Source organism: Schistocerca gregaria, chromosome 2 (genome assembly GCF_023897955.1).
Source record: "Schistocerca gregaria isolate iqSchGreg1 chromosome 2, iqSchGreg1.2, whole genome shotgun sequence".
NCBI classification, from domain to species: Eukaryota; Metazoa; Arthropoda; class Insecta; order Orthoptera; family Acrididae; genus Schistocerca; species Schistocerca gregaria.
In genome coordinates, this window is record NC_064921.1 from 121708262 (window position 1) to 121728711 (window position 20450).

Here is a 20450-nt window from a genome sequence, read left to right on the forward strand (position 1 = left end):
GATCAATAGATTTTCTCGATTATTACAGAAAGATGTAAACACTCAATCATTCCTGTTCTGTTGAATGTAAGTTAAAATGAAGGCGTGTTTCCATAAGAATAAAAATATGCAGTAGACAAGCCACTGCATAAAATGATATACCAACAAAGTCAATAACTACTGACCATCAGTTTACGTCTGAATCCTAGTAAACAATTAAAAAACTATTGCACTAGATCAGAAAACTTTCTTGTCAATGAAAAGATATGATATGAACCCAAAACAACTTTAGGTATGGCTATTCAACATCAACTGCCACATGCCATTTGGTACTTATAACATTAATGAAATCAGATGAGAAAGAAATGGTTCCAGGATTGTACTTGGATCTGTTGCATATATTTGACACAGTATCTAATGAGCTGTTACTTGATAAATTGAAAATTTGTGGTATCTGAAGAATAGCTAAAAGTCTCTCACAATCATACCTATAAGCCAGACATCAGGTTCAGCAGACACGCACAAAGTACAGCTCTAGTCCATCTATAATAAAGTGTAGTGTGGCCGAAATATCAGTTCTGTGCTCTTTATTGCTCATATTACATAACAGCAAACCCAACTACGCTTTATGATTGCTAAATATGTATAGGAGTCGGATATAAGCCCTAATCTCCTTATGCCTCCTCTCTATTTCCATCTCCTCCTCACCCTCTCTTTGACCGTCTCCTCCTCCTCCTCCTCCTCCTCCCTCTCTTTGGCCATCACTTCCTCCTCCAGATCACCTCCTCTCCCTCATCCATCCTGGATTTTCCATTGAATATTTTTTTAAATAACATATGTAACAAGAATGAATATATATGGGAGAAACAATTTGTTTAATCATTTAAATGTCCTGCTATAGTTGTTAAAACTGACTGTGAGAAAGAAAATAAGACCACAATTTTCACAACACAGCACAGGATTTTCTATTTTGCATTCGGTTTTCACAGAAAACCTGCACATTGCTGTTTAAAACATATAATGCCTATGCCTGTCTGAATGTTTATTAGGGTGTTGTGTAAAAATATAAAGTGAATTGGTCAATAACATTTTCCAGATTTTTGTTAACAACAGCTCCCTATTACATATGAATTAGGTATACAGTGAGGTCAGTAACAAACTGAAAAGCTTGAAAGGATGCTGCAGGGTAGGTTGTGCTGAGAAATAATTTTTAAGATAAAAATTCGACATGTTGCACTATTTCCAAGTCAACTAGAACTGAAGTTAGCCAATCATGCAGTTGTGTCCACAAACTGAAGTGACCCACCACATACAAACAGTGTTAGTTGTCTCACAAAGTAGATGACAGCACATGAGACTGCTCAGACTTTGACTCAGGTCTGATCCTCACTACTAAACCATGCCAAAATTTTGTATAGCTCCCTTATTCAATTTTAGGAAACCAAATGAATGGCATGTTTGGCAACACCATCTGTGGCAGGCCAGTTTAATTTGCATTCACAATGCCTAACTTCAACGCTAATTAACTTCAAAATTATGCAACATTTCAATTTTTTTCTTGACAATTATTACTCAAGCACAACCTACCCTGCAACACTCTATCAAGCTTTTCAGACTGTTTCTGACACCCTGTAAATTTATATACTACATATATTAAAACATGTCCATCCATATGTTTATTACTAGTGTAATGCATAAAAATCTGAAGTAAATCTGCCAAGAATTTTTGGAGACTTTTGGTAAAAGCATTTCCTCTTTATGTTATATTTATGTATTAAATATATTAAAAAGATATATAGCCTATGTCTGTGTGAATGCTCATTACAGTTTCATGTAAAAGGTTTACGTTAATTGGTAAAGGTCTTTTCAAGATTTTTGATAACAGTTGAACAACAGCCTGTCTTTATACAGAGATTAATGGTATACCTACACTGCACAGTTTTGAACAACAACCTGTCTTTATATAGCGATTAATGGTATACCCACATTGCACAATAACAAGGTACTGAACTATCCAGATGAGAAAACAGTTGTTAACTGGGGCCCAGAGAGATTGATCTGGCCCTGAACTGTTATTACTCTCATGTCTTACTTGGCTTAAATTATTTCCAAAATAATTGCTTAAGTTTAAACCTTAGTAAATCAAGTCTAATGCACATTCAAATACACCACCAACCCAATGGAGAGCAATGGAATGACATCACTGATGACAGTAATAAAATAAAATTGGGTAATAAAATTGTCTTCCTTATTGTAATATCAGACAGGCACCTCTTTAGGGAATCATGTGATGTTAGCTATCTCTTTCAAGTAAAAAGTTATGAAAATCAATTATTACTGTAAGAATAATGTCATAAATTCTGAATTATGAGTGAAATAGTATGACCTTCTATGGTTTAGTGTACCCACATCTCACATATGGAACTGAACTATGGGGGTGTTCCACTATCATGCACGTGAATACGGTATTCATCCTGAATAAAAATGCAGTACGGATTCTGAGCAAGGTAAATTATAATGAGTCTTGCAAAGGGCTGTTCAAAAAGAAATTACTAATGCTGCCACCAATATATGTTTATGAACCTGCTGAATTAATTTTGTAATACAAGCACCATAATAGTCTAAATAGAGATGAATATATTTACAATACTAGGAGAGATGTCATTCCCATTTATAACAGCATAGCTTCTGAATTAGATTTTAAAGTGGTGAAAAGATTGGCAAATTGCTATAAATGTTGATAAATGTAAAAGTGTGCACTTTGCAAAACAAAAAAACATAGTATACTATGAATACAATAACAATGAGTGACTGTAATCAGACTACAAATGGCATTGCTTAAAATTATTCATGTGACCAGTTATAGAACATTGCTCAAGTGTGTAGTGCCTGTACCATATAGGACTGACGATACTGAACATATACAGATAAGGGCAGCACAAAGGGTCACAAGTATGTTTGATCCATGGGAGGGTGTCACAGAGACGCAGAAAGAACTGTACTGGCAGACTCTTGAAGACAGACATAAACTATCCTGAAAATATCTACTAAAAAAAATTTCAAGAACTTGCTATGAATGATGACTCCAGGAATATACTACAACCCTCTACATATTGCTCACATATCAGTCTTGAGGACAAGATTAGAATAATTACAGCATGCACAGAGGCATTCAATTATTCTTCCCACACTCCATAAATGAATGGAATTGGAAGAAACTCCGACATGAGATTCATGGTGATTTTCAGAGTATAGATGTAGATGTAGAACATAAGAGGTGCAGACAACCAGCCCTATTATGTTGGGGTCAAAATTTATAACAAATTAAAAAAAAACTTAGTGGAAGCTGCTTTAAAAGAGTCCTGAAAGAGTTTCTCATAAAAATATTTTTACAGAAGTAAGCAATTCCTTTCACAGAGGAGTAGGACACTTCAATTTGTACCAATATATTTATAAGTACCAGTAATCATTATACTGTACATAGAGGTTTTTTTTGTATTGTTCTCACCAAGTTATGTCAGGAACTATAAGATGCTAAACTAGTTATTGAAAGAAACTTGTATGTACATGGAAAATTATTTGTCAATTGTCTAAACTGATACTAAATGGTATCATAAATAGCAGGAGGGTTAATGAGAATGTAATCCTGTCAGAGATGGCAAAGATCTTCAAAGACCAGTTGAATGCTTTAAACAGTGTCTTGAAGAGGTTATAGTATGAGTCTCAACAAAAATAAAACAAAGGTAATGGAAAACATTCAAATTAAATCAAATACTGCCGAAAAAATTACATTATGAAATGACAAACTAAAGGTAGTAGATGGGTTTGCTATTTGTGCAGAAAAATAATTGATAATGGCAAAAATAGAGAGAATATACAATGTTGTTGGATATAGGAAGAACTAAGTTTCTGGAAAAGAGAAATTTTCTGAAATCAAATATAAATTTAAATGATAGGGAGCATTTTCTATGGGTATATGGAGTGTAGACCAGCACAGATGCGAAACGTAAACAATAAACTGTTCACATAACATGAGAACAGAAACATATGAATTGTAGATTGGCTAACTTATTAAGAGGCACTGAATCAAACTGGGAACAAAAGAAATATGTGATTAAAATAGGGCTTCAGTTGGTAGGAAACATCATGAAGCATCAAGGAATGATTAATTTGGTAATGTCAGGAAGTTGGTGGTGGGCATGTATTTGCTTACAAAAGATATACTAAAAGGGACATTTGCTTCAAAACAATCCACTGTTGTTGTTGTTGTGGTTTTCAGTCTTGAGACTGGTTTGAAGCGTCTCTCCATGGTACTCTATCCTGTGCAAGTGTCTTCATCTCCCGGTACCTACTGCAGCTTACATCCTTCGGAATTCGCTTAGTGTATTCATCTCTTGGTCTCCCTCCATGATTTTTACCCTCCACACTGCCCTCCAGTACTAAATTGGTGATCCCTTGATGCCTCAGAAAATGTCCTACCAACCGACCCCTTCTTCTAGTCAAGTTGTGCCACAAACTCCTCTTCTCCCTAATTCTATGCAATACCTCCTCATTAGTTATGTGATCTACCCATCTAATCTTCAGCACTCTGCTGAAGCACCACATTTTGAAAGCTTCTATTCTCTTCTTGTCTAAACTATTTATCATCCACGTTTCACTTCCATACATGGCTACACTCCATACACATACTTTCAGAAAAGACTCCCTGACACTTAAATCTATACTCGATGTTAACAAATTTTTCTTCTTCAGAAACGCTTTCCTTTCCATTCCCAGTCTACATTTCATATCCTCTCCACTTTGACCATCATCAGTTATGTTGCTCCCCAAATAGCAAAACTCCTGTACTACTTTAAGTGTTTCATTTCCTAATCTAATTCCCTCAGCACCACCAGACTTAATTCAACTACATTCCATTATCCTCGTCTTGCTTTTGTTGATGTTCATCTTATACCCTACTTTCAAGACACTGTCCATTACGTTGAACTGCTCTTCCAAGTTCTTTGCTGTCTCTAACAGAATTACAATGTCATTGGCGAACCTCAAAGTTTTTATTTCTTCTCCATGGATTTTAATTCCTATCCCAAATTTTTCTTTTGTTTCCTTTACTGCTTGCTCAAATACAGATTGAATAGCACCAGGGAGAGGCTACAACCCTGCCTCACTCCCTTCTCAACCACTGCTACCCTTTCATGTCCCTCAACTAGTATAACAGCCATCTGCTTTCTGTACAAATTGTAAATAGTCCTTCGCTCCCTGTATTTTACCCCTGCCACCTTCAGAATTTGAAAGATTATTCCAGCCAACATTGTCAAAAGCTTTTCTAGGTCTACAAATGCTAGAAACATAGGTTTGCCTTTCCTTAATCTTTCTTCTAAGATAAGTCGTAAGGTCAGTATTGCCTCACGTGTTCCAACATTTCTACAGAATCCAAACTGCTCTTCCCCGAGGTTGGCTTCTACCAGTTTTTCCATTCGTCTGTAAAGAATTCGCGTTAGTATTTTGCAGCTGTGACTTATTAAACTGAAGTTTGGTAATTTTCACATGTGTCAACACCTGCTTTCTTTGGGATTGGAATTATTATATTCTTCTTGAAGTCTGAGGGAATTTCACCTGTCTCATACATCTTGCTCCCCCAGTAGTAGAGAGATTTGTCAGGACTGGCTCTCCCAAGGCTGTCAGAAGTTGTAATGGAATGTTGTCTTCTCCCAGGGCCTTGTTTCGACTCAGGTCTTTCAGTGCCCTGTCAAACTCTTCACGCAGTATCGTATCTCCCATTTCATCTTCATCTATACCCTCTTCCATTTTCATAAAATTGTCCTCAAGAACATCGCCCCTGTATAAACCCTCTATATACTCCTTCCACCTTTCTGCTTTCTCTTCTTTGCTTGGAACTGGGTTTCCATCTGAGCTCTTGATATTCATGCAAGTGGTTCTCTTTCCTCCAAAGGTCTCTTTAATTTTCCTGTAGGCAGTATCTATCTTACCCCTCATGAGATAAGCCTCTACATCCTTACATTTTGTCCTCTCACTATGGAAGGAAATAAAATTAAAAAAATAAGGTATGTATAATGCTCAGTGTGAAATACTTTTAACTCCAACCAATGAAAATCAAGGGGTTGGGCCTCACAAAATTGTCTTACCTGAAATCCATTGAGTATTCAACAACAGAATCGCCTAATTTTATGCAGAGTGCACCTCCTTGCTTAAATGTCTGTCTCAGTAATACTGGCTCCAGCACAGCATCTATTTCTTCACCTATGTTCTCAAGAAGCACCTATAAAAAGAGATGGAATCTTAATTTCACTGTGCTTTTCTATTTTCATTTTTTGAGTCATAATGTTTCTAAAATTAAAACATAAATCTTACACTACTCTTGAAATTTCATCTTCTTATTTAAATTCCACTCTTTGGTAACTGTGAGACACAAACAGCATCCTATGCCTACAATATCAAAAAGTTGCAACTGGAATCAGCCAACTCATGAAAGTACCTGGGTGTAACAGCTTGTAGGGATATGAAATGGAATAATCAGTTAGGCTCAGTCACAGGTAAAATGGGTATCAGACTTTGGCTCACTGATAAAGTACTAGCGAATGACCTTCAAGTTAAGAAATGGGAAGTATACTACAACCCTATACGTATTAATTCCATATGGATCATGATGATCCAATTAGACTATTTACAGCACACAGAGAAGTGTTCAACTAGTCATTCTTTCCATGCTCCATACATGAACAAAATCGTAAGGAGCCCTAATTATTGGTACAATGGGAAGTACCTTTAGCCATGCACTTCACTTCACAGTGGTTTGTACAGAATGGATGAAGATGGTGGATGTTTTGGAGATGAAAATGCACTACAAGTCTTGAGTGGACATAAGAGTGTAAAACATTAATCAAGAAAGTTCACAGAGCATATTTGAAAGTAGGCCTAAAATCAATTTTCAATATCTTAAGTATACTCCAAAAAGAAAAAGAGTAAAAACTGACACTAAAATCCGGAAACCAAGTGATGAGGTTTTTAGGCCAGTCGAAGTTAATTTCTGTATGGATGCCAAAATAAATTCACAGTAGTAAAATGGCCTGCAGTGGTTTTAATAAGTAACTAGAGGTTTTAAAACTAAGCTTCTGATGTGTTTGAAAACAAAAGCCTATCTATACCCAGTGTGCACTGACTTACAATAATGTGATGAGTGTAAACAGTTAATGAAAGAAGTTAATAGAGTACATCTGAAAGCAAGTCTAAAATCATTTACAATATGCAAAGTATACATTGAAATAAAAACTGTAAAATTTGATACTGAAGCCTTACAACCAAATAATGCATTTTTATTTTTACATCAGGTCGAAGATAATTACTGGGTGGCTAGCAAGAGAAATTAACAGGAGCAAAAATGCCTTCAGTGATTTTAATAAGTAAATAGAGGTTGTAAACTTAAGCTTCTGATGTGTCTGAAAACAAAACCTTATATTCAGTGTGCATTGATTTATAACAATGTGATAAGCACTTTTAAAGTGGAAACCATTCAAAAACTGAACATTGCTGAGCCAAAAATGGAGAGACAGTAGAATAAAGAAATAGACCAGGAAACAGACTGGCACACAAGAAAAAAGAAAAATGAACTGGAGACGTGTTTAGAAACATTACCCAAGCAAATGCAGTAATGAAGTTCTCTGCTGTTTCTAAAATATAAGAAAAGAACAAGAAGAATTTGTAAGATGAATACAGGAAATCAGAAGATGTGCGAAAGCTGCATGGATATCCATAGATGAAGACTAGACAAAAAATGCTTGGAATAGTTTATAGTATGGCTTTATCTAGCAATGGACATCAAATGGCTGATGATGATGATGATGATTATGATAATGTCCCTATCTGATGGATAAATTTGGAAAGCTAAAGAGCCTCTCAGCACCAAAATAACAGGAAATAAAGCAAATGTGGAGCTTTGGAATTACAAAGTGATTTAATTTATTATAAAATTATACAAAACAACTTTTTTTATAGATATTTCCTTGTCTTGGATCAATGATGAGAGCTACTTTCAACACCTGAAAAACTGATTTCTTCGTACTGTAATGACAGAAGAGCTTCATTTTAAGTTTATTCTGTTGCGATTTTGATGAGTTAAAAAATGATTGATGGATTAAAAATTTAAATTGTGCATCTCTGAACTTACGTGATCAAAAAAAAGGTGATTAGTGTAACTAGCAGCACCTCAGTACAAAGAAAAATTTAATAAAGTGTCCCCAAAATTGTTTTGGATAAACTGCGCAAGCAAACATCAAGAATGATGTTCTTTGAATAAGGGATGAAGGGATTCTTCCTTTCTTAGTCACCGTTAAACATTTCACACAATTCGAGAACTCTCATTTCACCTTGTCAGTTAAATCTTGTACACAAAAATCTTGTTTTACTTCCTCCTCAGTTTTCTTAAGTGTGGAATGACCTTTCTCATCCCCAAGCTTGATGAATTCACAATGCATAGTGTATGGAACCTCCCAAGTCTCTCTTCTGTCATAGAATTTGAAAAGACTTCCGTTTCATTAAAAAAATTTCATAAGTCTGTTCTTTCGGAGCACTCTTGCTTGTTGTCATGCCATTATCCTTCTCTTGGGCTTTCCTGATTCTTGCTATTAAACCACCTACAAAGCCAAACACAACATTCACACAATGACTTAAGGCATCTACATTTTTCATTCTAGTCACAGACTGGAGCCTGATGGGGTAGGAATACTCTTCCAAGACTAAACCCAATCTTGCTATTCTTGGTGACAAGTCCTTCTTATCCATAGCCTTTTGGAATGTAGCAAAGTCAGTTACAGTTTTAAAATACTTTCCTAGTAAATCCACCCAAAATTACCTTATGGCATTAATGATAGCTAAAACATCTAGCTTGTAATTGCTCTATTTTTCCTCTTAAGGTGTTGTTTTTACTCATATATGAGACTGAACAGAACTTGTCATCATCTGATGAATTGTGTACTAGTACAGCTTCAAAACATTCTTCGTGTGTTCCCATGTTTAGTTCAGTTTCGTGTTTTGACCTCAAGAGTTTTAATACTGGATCCAAAGAAAAAATATCACTGAACATCTTGAATGCTTATCTTTGCTCTTCTTCAAACATACAAACATACATTCACAACTATTCTCAATAAATCACTCTGAGGGTTGGCAGTTGCAAAGTAAATTAAGATAAACGTCCTAAAGTTTCCTGATGGATCCAGGAAATTTTGTATTACTCCAACAGATGTCAGTTCTTGAAAGTACTGAACAGCTATGTCTTCTTAGAAGAAGGTCAACTTTGTAGACACTGCATAATGTACTCAAGAAACTCAGCACTTCTCTCCAAAAACTGGTATTTTGAAACATTTATTTAAAAGCCATATTCTGCTGCAGTTTTCAACACTATACCAAGGTGCTAAAGTGCCTCATCATCACCTTTTGTTAATACTATAATATCATCCATGTAAATAAATAAGATATTCTCTCAAGCCAGTGCTAAAGAATCAGTGTTTATAAAATTCTGGAACACTGTAGATGAATTTGACAAGCCAAACTGACTTTCCTGAAATGAAATTGACCTGAGTGTGTCACAAATGAAATATATTTTTGACTTTTTCATTCAACGTCAATCTGGACAGGGGTAAAAAAAAAAAAAAAAAAAAAAAAAAATGTTCTTGAGGTCCAGTGCGGAAAATACACAGGAGTCTTGTAGTTTATCTAAAAGATCTACTAAGAGGGGTAATGGGTAATGATCTTTCACTGTGATAGTGTTTAATTTTCTGTAGTCTACGCACACATGATAATATCCATTATTCTTTTTTATAGCTACAGTCTGACTAGAATACTCAGATGAACTTGAGTCCATATTCCTTGATCAAGCCCACTCTGGACATTGTTATCAAAAATTTCTTTCTCTCCTGGTGAGTATCTTACGGATTTACTTTGTATCAATTGTTGTTCTCTCACAATAAATAATCTTCATTCTGACTTCAGTGAACTTTGTCTTCATTGGAGTGTAATTACTCACTAAATCAACAATGTGTTCCCTTGTTTCATCACTAACAGAGATTTTGATATCTACTTTAATCACTAACAGAGCTTTCAGTATCTAATTATGGTTTGTCTGCCAATATGGATACACACGAGATGACATTCATCTTTTCATTTCCTAAAAGTAACTCCATCCTTGTTTATTAAAACTTCAGTCTGATCTAGAAAATTATTTCCAAGTACTATTTCTAAATTCATTTTATCTCTAGAAACCCCATAAATATCTGTTTCAATTTTCACATCATCAATCTGAGCAATGCCTGTTAAACACCTTTGTGGAGAGACAAAGTTTTAGCCAAATCCTGTTAAGACTACATCTGTTTCTTGGAAACTTAGAGCATCTACAATGTCATAAACATTCTGTTTCAATATATTAAATTGGCTGAAACAGTCAATCAGATCCTTCACTTCTCAGTTAGTTTTTAGTATGTCTTCAAATTACCGTTTTTAATACTCTAAAACAGTGTACACCTTCCGGGTTACAGGACTGGAGTAGGTGCTGGTGGGAGGGTGCATAGGACAGGTTTTACACCGGGGGCGGTTGCAAGGGTAGGAGCCAGAGGGTAGGGAAGGTGGTTTGGGGTTTTTCCTTTTCCTTCCCTATTTCTTGACGAAGCAGCCGCCGGTTGCGAAAGCTCGAAATTCTGTGAGTGTGTTTGTGTGTTTTATTCATTGTGCCTATCTACCGGCGCTTTCCCGCTTGGTAAGTCTTGGAATCTTTGTTTTTAATAAATTTTTCCCATGTGGAAGTTTCTTTCTATTTTATTTACATCATCATTAATTTGAACCCAACAATTACGTTTGTTATTGTCTCTGTTGCATTTCGAAATCTTCTCTATCATCTTACTTTCTCTTTTTGTTTGTACAAGTAGTTCCACTTTGTATTCATTTTCCCTTTTTCCGTTATCTACCATACATTTTATCCTGCCTAATTATACTCAATAATACGTAATTTACTTCCAAACCATAACCTAAAAATTTTTAACGCTTTCAACATAACCGCTGCTATAAAATCCACTGTTCCAAGTTTACAAATATTTCGTGTAAACTCGTGAATACTACTTCACAGCTTCAGTTCCTTTCACCCATTAAACAACCATCTCAGCTTTTTCCAACAACTTCCGTTTTATTTCCATTCCCGTTTTTCCCACATAACCGACAATTTTTTAGCAGCTTCCCACAGGTTTAAACGTTATTATTTCTTCATCAAACAATTCTTATCCTCATTCTCATAACCTGCCAGTACACAACCAGTCCTTTGAATACATTTACACGCATATTTTTCGAGATTCTACTCGAAAAATTTTTTCGAATTTTGTTTTTTCGGGACTTTTTTTTCCGAAACTTTTTTCGATAAATTTTTTCTTTTTCTTCTTTCGAAACTTTTTTCGAGAAATTTTTTTCGAAATTTTCCTGAATTTCCCCACCCTTTAACATGATCTGGAGACAACATAACTACCTAACCTTTGCACCCATTGTTGTTCACCAACATAAGTTCAGCACAGGATCAACAAAGCTCATCTCAAACCAACATTTTTTCGACTTTTTTCACACCTTTATCTCTCCCCATATAAATTTCTATTTATTTTCACTTTAACCTCATATTACCCTTCACCTTCTAATACCATGTCAACCTCACAACATCCCTACAACGACCCCATTAAATTTTATTTACATTCCCTCCACAAACATGCCTTCACCCTAGCCAGATTACGCTCCCATATTTTATTTACTCAGGCTTGTCTGATATTTGGCATTACCCACAAAGACCTCACACTTGAAGTTCCCATCTCTGGCTGCAATCCTTCTTTCCATCAGTCCTTATACCAGTTCCAAACAGCACAATCCATAGCCCTCACCCGCCTAATCCTTCACCTATACACCGACTTGGCCAATGAACACACCCGTCAACTCCTATGCCAAATCAAAGTCCTCAATCTTTCCTCTCCCACATCCACACCGGCTGTACATAGCATCCTCCTACAGGCCAACCACAAATTAGAACAGCATGCCACCCTCCACCACAAAAAACTATCCAATCTCCTGGTGTCCCACCTCCGGAAGGGCAACTCACTCACCCTCCACAACCTTTCCAACAAACCTCAACCTCCTCTCATTGCACACAGACCCAGTCTCTCCCATCTACTCAATCTCCCACTTCCAGCTCCACTCCCCCCAACACCTCAAAATTCTAGTCAACACAATCTGGAACCACAACACCCCAATTCGGTAGTTAACCTTTCCTCCAAACCCCTCTCCCAATCCGAAACCTCTGTCCTATCCAAAAGCCTCACCTTCAGCCACACTCCCTGGTTCAACCAAACTGCCCTTGTCAAAGATTTACTGTCCTACACTCGTAGTCTCTGCTGGAAATATCACTTTGCCACGAAGAAAAATAATCCTAATCCCACTCCTAATGATCCAACTCCCCAAGACACTATCCAAATTGAACCCTGCCTGGAACAGTTCCATCCTCCATCACAGCGGGACCCACCCCCTCTTCCTCAAAATCACCCTCTCCAAACCTTCCAGGAATTTCTCACTTCCAGCCTTGCCTCTCAATCTTTCTTGAAAAACCTTAATCCTACTCCCAACATCACCACAGCCGAAGCCCAGGCTATCCGTGATCTGAAAGCTGACCGATCCATCATCATTCTTCTGGCTGACAAGGGTTCCACGACCGTGGTACTTGATCATCGGGAGTATGTGGCTGAGGGACTGCGTCAGCTTTCAGACGACTCCACATACAAAGTTTGCCAAGGTAATCCCATTCCTGATGTCCAGGCGGAGCTTCAAGGAATCCTCAGAACCTTAGGCCCCCTACAAAACCTTTTACCTGACTCCATCAAACTCCTGACCCCACCGACACCTCGCACTCCTACCTTCTACCTACTTCCTAAAATTCACAAACCCAAACATCCTGGCCGCCCCATTGTAGCTGGTTACCAAGCCCCCACAGAACGTATCTCTGCCTGCGTAGATCAACACCTTCAACCCATTACATGCAGTGTCCCATTCTTCATCAAAGACACCAACCACTTTCTCGAACACCTGGAATCCGTACCCAGTCTGTTACCCCTGGAAACCATCCTTGTAACCATTGATGCCACTTCCCTATACACAAATATCCTGCACGTCCAGGGCCTCGCTGCAATGGAGCACTTCCTTTCACGCCGATCACCTGCCACCCTACCTAAAACCTCTTTCCTCGTCACCTTAGCCAGCTTCATCCTGACCCACAACTTCTTCACTTTTGAAGGCCAGACATACCAACAATTAAAGGGAACAGCCATGGGTACCAGGATGGAACCCTCGTATGCCAACCTATTTATGGGTCGCTTAGAGGAAGCCTTCTTGGTTACCCAAGCCTGCCAACCCAAAGTTTGCTACAGATTTATTGATGACATCTTCATGATCTGGACTCACAGTGAAGAACAACTCCAGAATTTCCTCTCCAACCTCAACTCCTTTGGTTCCATCAGATTCACCTGGTCCTACTCCAAATCCCATGCCACTTTCCTTGACGTTGACCTCCATCTGTCCAATGGCCAGCTTCACACATCCGTCCACATCAAACCCACCAACAAGCAACAGTAATTCCATTATGACAGCTGCCACCCATTCCATATCAAACGGTCCCTTCCCTACAGCCTAGGCCTTCGTGGCAAACGAATCTGCTCCAGTCCTGAATCCCTGGACCATTACACCAACAACCTGAAAACAGCTTTCGCATCCCGCAACTACCCTCCCGACCTGGTACAGAAGCAGATAACCAGAGCCACTTCCTCATCCCCTCAAACCCAGAACCTCTCACTGAAGAACGCCAAAAGTGCCCCACTTGTGACAGGATACTTCCCGGGACTGGATCAGACTCTGAATGTGGCTCTCCAGCAGGGATAGGACTTCCTAAAATCCTGCCCCGAAATGAGATCCATCCTTCATGAAATCTCCCCACTCCACCAAGAGTGTCTTTCCGCCGTCCACCTAACCTTCGTAACCTCTTGGTTCATCCCTATGAAATCCCCAAACCACCTTCCCAACCCTCTGGCTCCTACCCTTGCAACCGCCCCCGGTGTAAAACCTGTCCTATGCACCCTCCCACCACCACCTACTCCAGGCCTGTAAGCCGGAAAGTGTACACGATCAAAGGCAGAGCCACGTGTGAAAGCACCCACGTGATTTACCAACTGACCTGCCTACACTGTGACGCTTTCTATGTGGGAATGACCAGCAACAAACTGTCCATTCGCATGAATGGACACAGGCAGACAGTGTTTGTTGGTAATGAGGATCACTCTGTGGCTAAACATGCCTTGGTGAACGGCCAGCACATCTTGGCACAGTGTTACACTGTCCGGATTATCTGGATACTTCCCACCAACACCAACCTATCCGAACTCCGGAGATGGGACCTTGCCTTTCAATATATCCTCTCTTCTCGTTATCCACCAGGCCTCAATCTCCGCTAATTTCAAGTTGTCGCCACTCATACCTCACATGTCTTTCAACAACATCTTTGCCTCCACACTTCCGCCTCGACTTACATCTCTGCCCTTACTCTTTGCCTTTAAATATGTCTGCTTGTGTCTGTGTATGTAGGGATATAGTAACACACAAACACACACACAAAATTTCTAGCTTTCGCAACCAACGGTTGCTTCTTCAGGAAAGAGGGAAGGAGAGGGAAAGACGAAAGGATATGGATTTTAAGGGAGAGGGTAAGGAGTCATTCCAATCCCGGGAGCGGAAAGACTTACCTTAGGGGGAAAATGGATAGGTATAAAATCGCGCGCACACACACACACACACACACACACACACACACACACACACACACACACATCCATCCATACATATACAGACACAAGCAGACATATCTAAAGGCCTTCATTTAACAACTTCATTTACCAACAGGATGGGGCACATTGACATAAGCCATGCATCTCAAGGGGGCATACTGAACACCTATGAAAAGCCATGAAAAAAAAAGAAGTCATTGTATATGTTTTCTAGTTTCAGAAATATAGACCAAATCAGATGATTCTTTTTTCAGATGATTCTTTTTGATACACCCTGTATATTGTGAATGGAGTTCGGTAATATCATTCTTGGCAAGATGGAGGGTGACAGTTTTCTTCCTCCCTTAGTGTTTAGTGATGAGATAACATTCCATTTAAATGGAAAGGTGAACTGTCATAGTGTTAAAATGTGATACACAGTGCTGACGTTTTATTGCACGAACAGTGAAAATGTAGTATGCTATGTGTTAAACTTACTTCCTTATTTTATTTTTTACTTTGAGAGAGAGAGAGAGAGAGAGAGAGAGAGAGAGAGAGAGACATATATAGTTTGTGTGTGTGTGTGTGTGTGTGTGTGTGTGTGTGTGTGTGTGTGTGTGTGTGTGTGTGTGTGTTTGTGTGTAGGGAGGGAGGGGGTTGGCCATTGAGAAAAGGTATGAAGTTTTTGTTAGAAGTCATAATTGCTCTCATTTTCAAATACTGAATGAATATCGTCTGGGTAATTTGCATGTCATCTGTTACACTGCCTCAAGAGACAAACACATCTTCTAACTTTAATCCCTATTCGTGTTAAAGGTTTAATGTAAGATTCTACCTCTTAATGAGTAGATTATTACAGAAATTTAAATTTATAAGTTCAGTGCATGTGCATCAGACACTGGGTAAGAGGAGAACAGCTCATCTGACACCACATGATATCGTCTCATGGAATCATATTCAAAGCACTTAGTTGCGAATGTAGAGGAGCTCTTGGCACAATTTCTGTCTGTGACACAGTTCAAAGAACAGCAAGCTGCTTGAACACGTATGACAGAACTTTTCATGATGATGTCAAGCATACATAGAAGCTGTGGGATGCCACCTTTAATAGTTATTTTAAATATAGTCAGTCTTGTTGAATTTTTGCTGTTGTCAAAAGGGCAACAGTAATTTTGTATTTTCCAGTATCTGCCTGTAAAATTTGATGTAGTACTTTTGAAGCCCGAGTTTTCCATCTCAAATTAATATGTTTACACTTCTCTGTGACACTTCAAAATTCATATCATTATCAGAGATGTATACTGATACACTCCGCACCATAATGAATTTCTGAGCAAATCCATGGAACAAGCCACAAACCAATGAATAAAATTCTGCAAGCAACAATACAATGGAACCAAGTAGCAAACAATGCAATAAATTATGTATACACAAAATTAAGTTATAATAACAGAAGTGAAAATTTTTCTTACTGGCTGTCCAAATCTGATAGCATTCTCTAATACTCTGACATAATCAGCATTACTTAATCTAATAACACTCAGACGATTTGGTTCCTCCATATTTTTCACCCACTTATTTGCCTGACCTTGAGGATCAATCATGAGAGCAAACCTTCTGGCATTTCTGGAATAAATATGAAATCAATTAGTGCAAAGATATCTGAAATAGTACACATATTTACTTTCTGCTTGACAACATTATCTACAAATTGTTTGTTCTCAGATAAGCAATATTACAAAACTACCATGTTTAATCAGTCTTCCACCTAAGATTTTTTCTGCTTTAGGAGAATGAAAGTGTGTGTGTGTGTGTGTGTGTGTGTGTGTGTGTGTGTGTGTGTGTGTGTGTGTGTGTGTGTTTTCTTCTTTATGTTATGGTTAAAGAGTATAATTTGTGACAAAATGAACTGCCTCAGTTATGTGTTATTTAAAAAGTTTCTAGTACTCACCCTCCAATTTTTGGTTATACAAACATGTTAGTCAAATCAATAAAGAACAGAGGTTATGTGAAGAGATTCCAAATTTCACTAGTCATACTGAGGCAACCACCTAGAAAAGTTTAAAAACGTAAGAAACATACCATTTTTTGATTTGGTATTACATATGAAACCTCATGGTAAACAAGTACATTTGTCAAATGTAAAAACTGTTTTATTCAACATATCCTTAGTAGTAACTGACAGATGTGAAAATCACCGAACTATCAGTTTAATAAGTCACAGCTGCAAAATACTAACGCCAATTCCTTACAGATGAATGGAAAAACTGATAGAAGCCAAACTCGGGGAAGATCAGTTTGGATTCTGTAGAAATGTTGGAACACGTGAGGCAATACTGACCGTACGACTTATCTGAGAAGAAAGATTAAGGAAAGGCAAACCTACGTATCTAGCATTTGTAGACTTAGAGAAAGCTTTTGACAATGTTGACTGGAATATTCTCTTTCAAATTCTGAAGGTGGCAGGGAAAAATACAGGGAGTGAAAGGCTATTTATAATTTGTACAGAAAACAGGTGGCAGTTATAAGAGTCGAGGGGTATGAAAGGGAAGCAGTGGCTAGGAAGGGAGTGAGACAGGGTTGTAGCTGTAGACTGGCAATGGTAAGAAAAGTGTTTCTGAAGAAGAAAAATTTGTTAACATCGAGTATAGATTTAAATGTCAGGAAGTCGTTTCTGAAAGTATTTGTATGAAATGTAGCCATGTATGGAAGTGAAACGTGGATGATAAATAGTTTAGACAAGAGAATAGAAGCTTTCAAAATGTGGTGCTACAGAAGAATGCTGCAGATTAGATGGGTAGATCACATAACTAATGAGGAGGTATTGAATAGAACTGGGGAGAAGATGAGTTTGTGACACAACTTGACTAGAAGAAGGAGTCGGTTGGTAGGACATTTTCTGAGGCATCAAGGGATCACCAATTTAGTACTGGAGGGCAGCGTGGAGGGTAAAAATCATGGAGGGAGACCAAGAGATGAATACACTAAGCGAATTCAGAAGGATGTAAGCTGCAGTAGGTACTGGGAGATGAAGAAGCTTGCACAGGATAGAGTAGCATGGAGACCTGCATTAAACCAGTCTCAGGGCAGAAGATCACAAGAACAACAACAACAATTGATCCTCTTTTATGTCTGCCAGACACATGAATGTCAATAAGTGATGGTGTGGTTAACAGTTTCTACATGGTGCTCCTGCAGGTAAGTGGCAGACTCCCTTTAAGTTCCACTAGTGGTCAACCACCTTGGCCATGCCAATGGTCACTGAAGTGTATTGAATAGTATCACCCACCAAAAGGCAGTGGCAAGAAGTGTTCCCCTAGTTACTGGTTAGTTTTCAATTAGTTGCAAATCACAGTGAATTCAAGTTGAATTTTGGCATTCTTGTAAAGACTCATTGTTGGATTCGGTATTGCTTTTATATAGATGAATTATAGATTTGAACTTGGTGCTGAGTGACTACATCTATGGTTAATCTGTAACACATGTATTGATAACTATTCCAGCTTGATATACTCCACTTTGGTTACTAAAACTGGTTTTGAGTGAAGTGTCACAGTACCATTCCCTCCCTGTGAATGATCAAGACAAAACTCCATATATAGAAATTATTTTCATGTAAGCCCTGTGCTTGGTGACAGTAGCTTGTTCATACACCATCCTAATTTAATATAAAGAGGAAATGTAATAAAGATTGAACTACTACAAAGATGCAGTCATATAGTTATGTAGGTATCAAGTATGACGAAGAGTTAAATATTGTGTACAATGCTCTCTCTCTCTCTCTCTCTCTCTCTCTCTCTCTCTCTCTCTCTCTCTCTCTCTCTCTTTCTCTCCCCAAAAATTAATATTAGACTATTGATTCATAACTTATGAATTGTCATTCCACATTTCAAACATTCTAAATGCTCAGAATACATACCTTAGTTTGATATCAGGACTGTGGCAATATTGACATTACACTTTTCATATTCCCCTATTTGTTTGTTACACAAAGTGTGTGAATATCAGCTAGTGAATAAAGTGTTGAGGTGAGGAGAATAAATGGAAACCAAAAATATCATAGTCATGATATTCCTGAGTCCACTTTAGTTGACAGTGGATGTTTATTATAGAATGGCAGAGGTGTTTCTTTACTGATTTATGGTATATTTTTAAGAACCGATAATCTATGTAATGTAAACAAACCTTGGCTATATACACTGCAAGCAACAAAGAAACTGCTATAGGTATAGATATTCAAATACAGAGATATGTAAACAGGCAAAATATGGTGCTGCAGTTGACAATGGCTATATAAGACAACAAGTGTCGGGTGCAGTTGTCAGTTACTGTGGCTACAATGGAAGGTTATCAAGATTACAGTGAATCTGAACATGATGTTATAGTTGATGCACAAGTGATGGGACACAGAATCTCAAAGGCAGCGATGAAGAAGGAATTTTCCCATAAAACCATTTCACGAGTGTACCGTGAACACCAGGAATCTGTCAAAATATCAAAACTCCAACATCACTGTGGACGGAAAAAGATCCTGCAAGAACAGGACCTATAGAATTGTTCAAGATGGCATAAGTGCAACTCTTCCACAAACTGCTGCAGATTTCTATGCTTGGCCATCAACAGGTGTCAGCATGCAAACCATTCAACAAAACATCATCAATATGGGCTTTCAGAGCTAAAGGCCCACTCCTGTACCCTTTATGACAACATGACACAAGGCTTTACCCCAGCGTGGGCCTGTCAACACTGTCATTTGACTGTTGGGACTGGAAACATGTTGCCTCATGGAGTGACATGGGACTCCTGGTATATCTAGATTTGACTCTGACAGGTGACATGTATATAAGCATCTTGTCTGATCCCCTGTATCCATTCATGTCCACTGCACAGTCCCATGGACTTGAGCAATCCCAGCAGGACAATGTGACAGCCCACATATCCAGAAGTGGCTCCAGGAACATTCTTCTGGCCCATTTAACAACCAAAAATAAATAAAAAGTGGTTTCTGGTGACTTCAATGTAGATTTCCTTAAAGACTCTCCCAATAAGATCTTATTTGAGTTAATAACAGTATCATTCAACTTAATTCCCACTGTAAAGTTCCTAACTAGGGTAGCCAATTGCTCAGAAACAGCCATTGATAATATCTTTGTAGAAAGGTACAATGAACAAAATTATATTACAAAACCAATAGCCAATGGCCTCTCAGACCACGTCAGGCAGTTCCTTCTGTTAAATGTTAATACTGAACAGGATATACAATCTGTTAAAACTGAACTCAATAGGGTAATCAATAAGCCAAAAATTGGTTATTTTAGGACACTCCTCAGTAACATTCACTGGAGTGACGTTTACAGTGCTAATGGCATGAATGGAAAAATATAACACTTTTGCTAGTAAAGTGCTTACCTTATTTGAACACTTTTCCCCCAAACTAACCAAGGTTAGAGCAAAGTCTACAAAGAAGCCATGGATTACTCAAGGAATGGAGGTATCTTGTAAAACAAAAAGAAAACTGTATCTGTCAATCCAAAACAGCTCTGATGATGATGCTATAGCACATTACAAAAAATACTGCAAAATATTAATAATTGTAATATGAACAGCAAAGTGAATATATTACAAGGAAAGGAA

At 38.0% G+C, this 20450-nt stretch overlaps 1 protein-coding gene across 1 annotated transcript in view; it reads right to left on the bottom strand.

The window, feature by feature from the left end:
* Positions 1-20450, bottom strand: part of LOC126336485 (dynein axonemal heavy chain 7) — a 978012-nt gene that overhangs the window by 260741 nt on the left and 696821 nt on the right. Inside the window, exons 46-47 of the mRNA XM_050000228.1 lie at positions 16289-16442; positions 6123-6256 (exon numbers count right to left, since the gene is read on the bottom strand). Coding sequence (XP_049856185.1) covers positions 6123-6256; positions 16289-16442 — 288 coding nt within the window. The remainder of the gene's footprint in view (positions 1-6122; positions 6257-16288; positions 16443-20450) is intronic.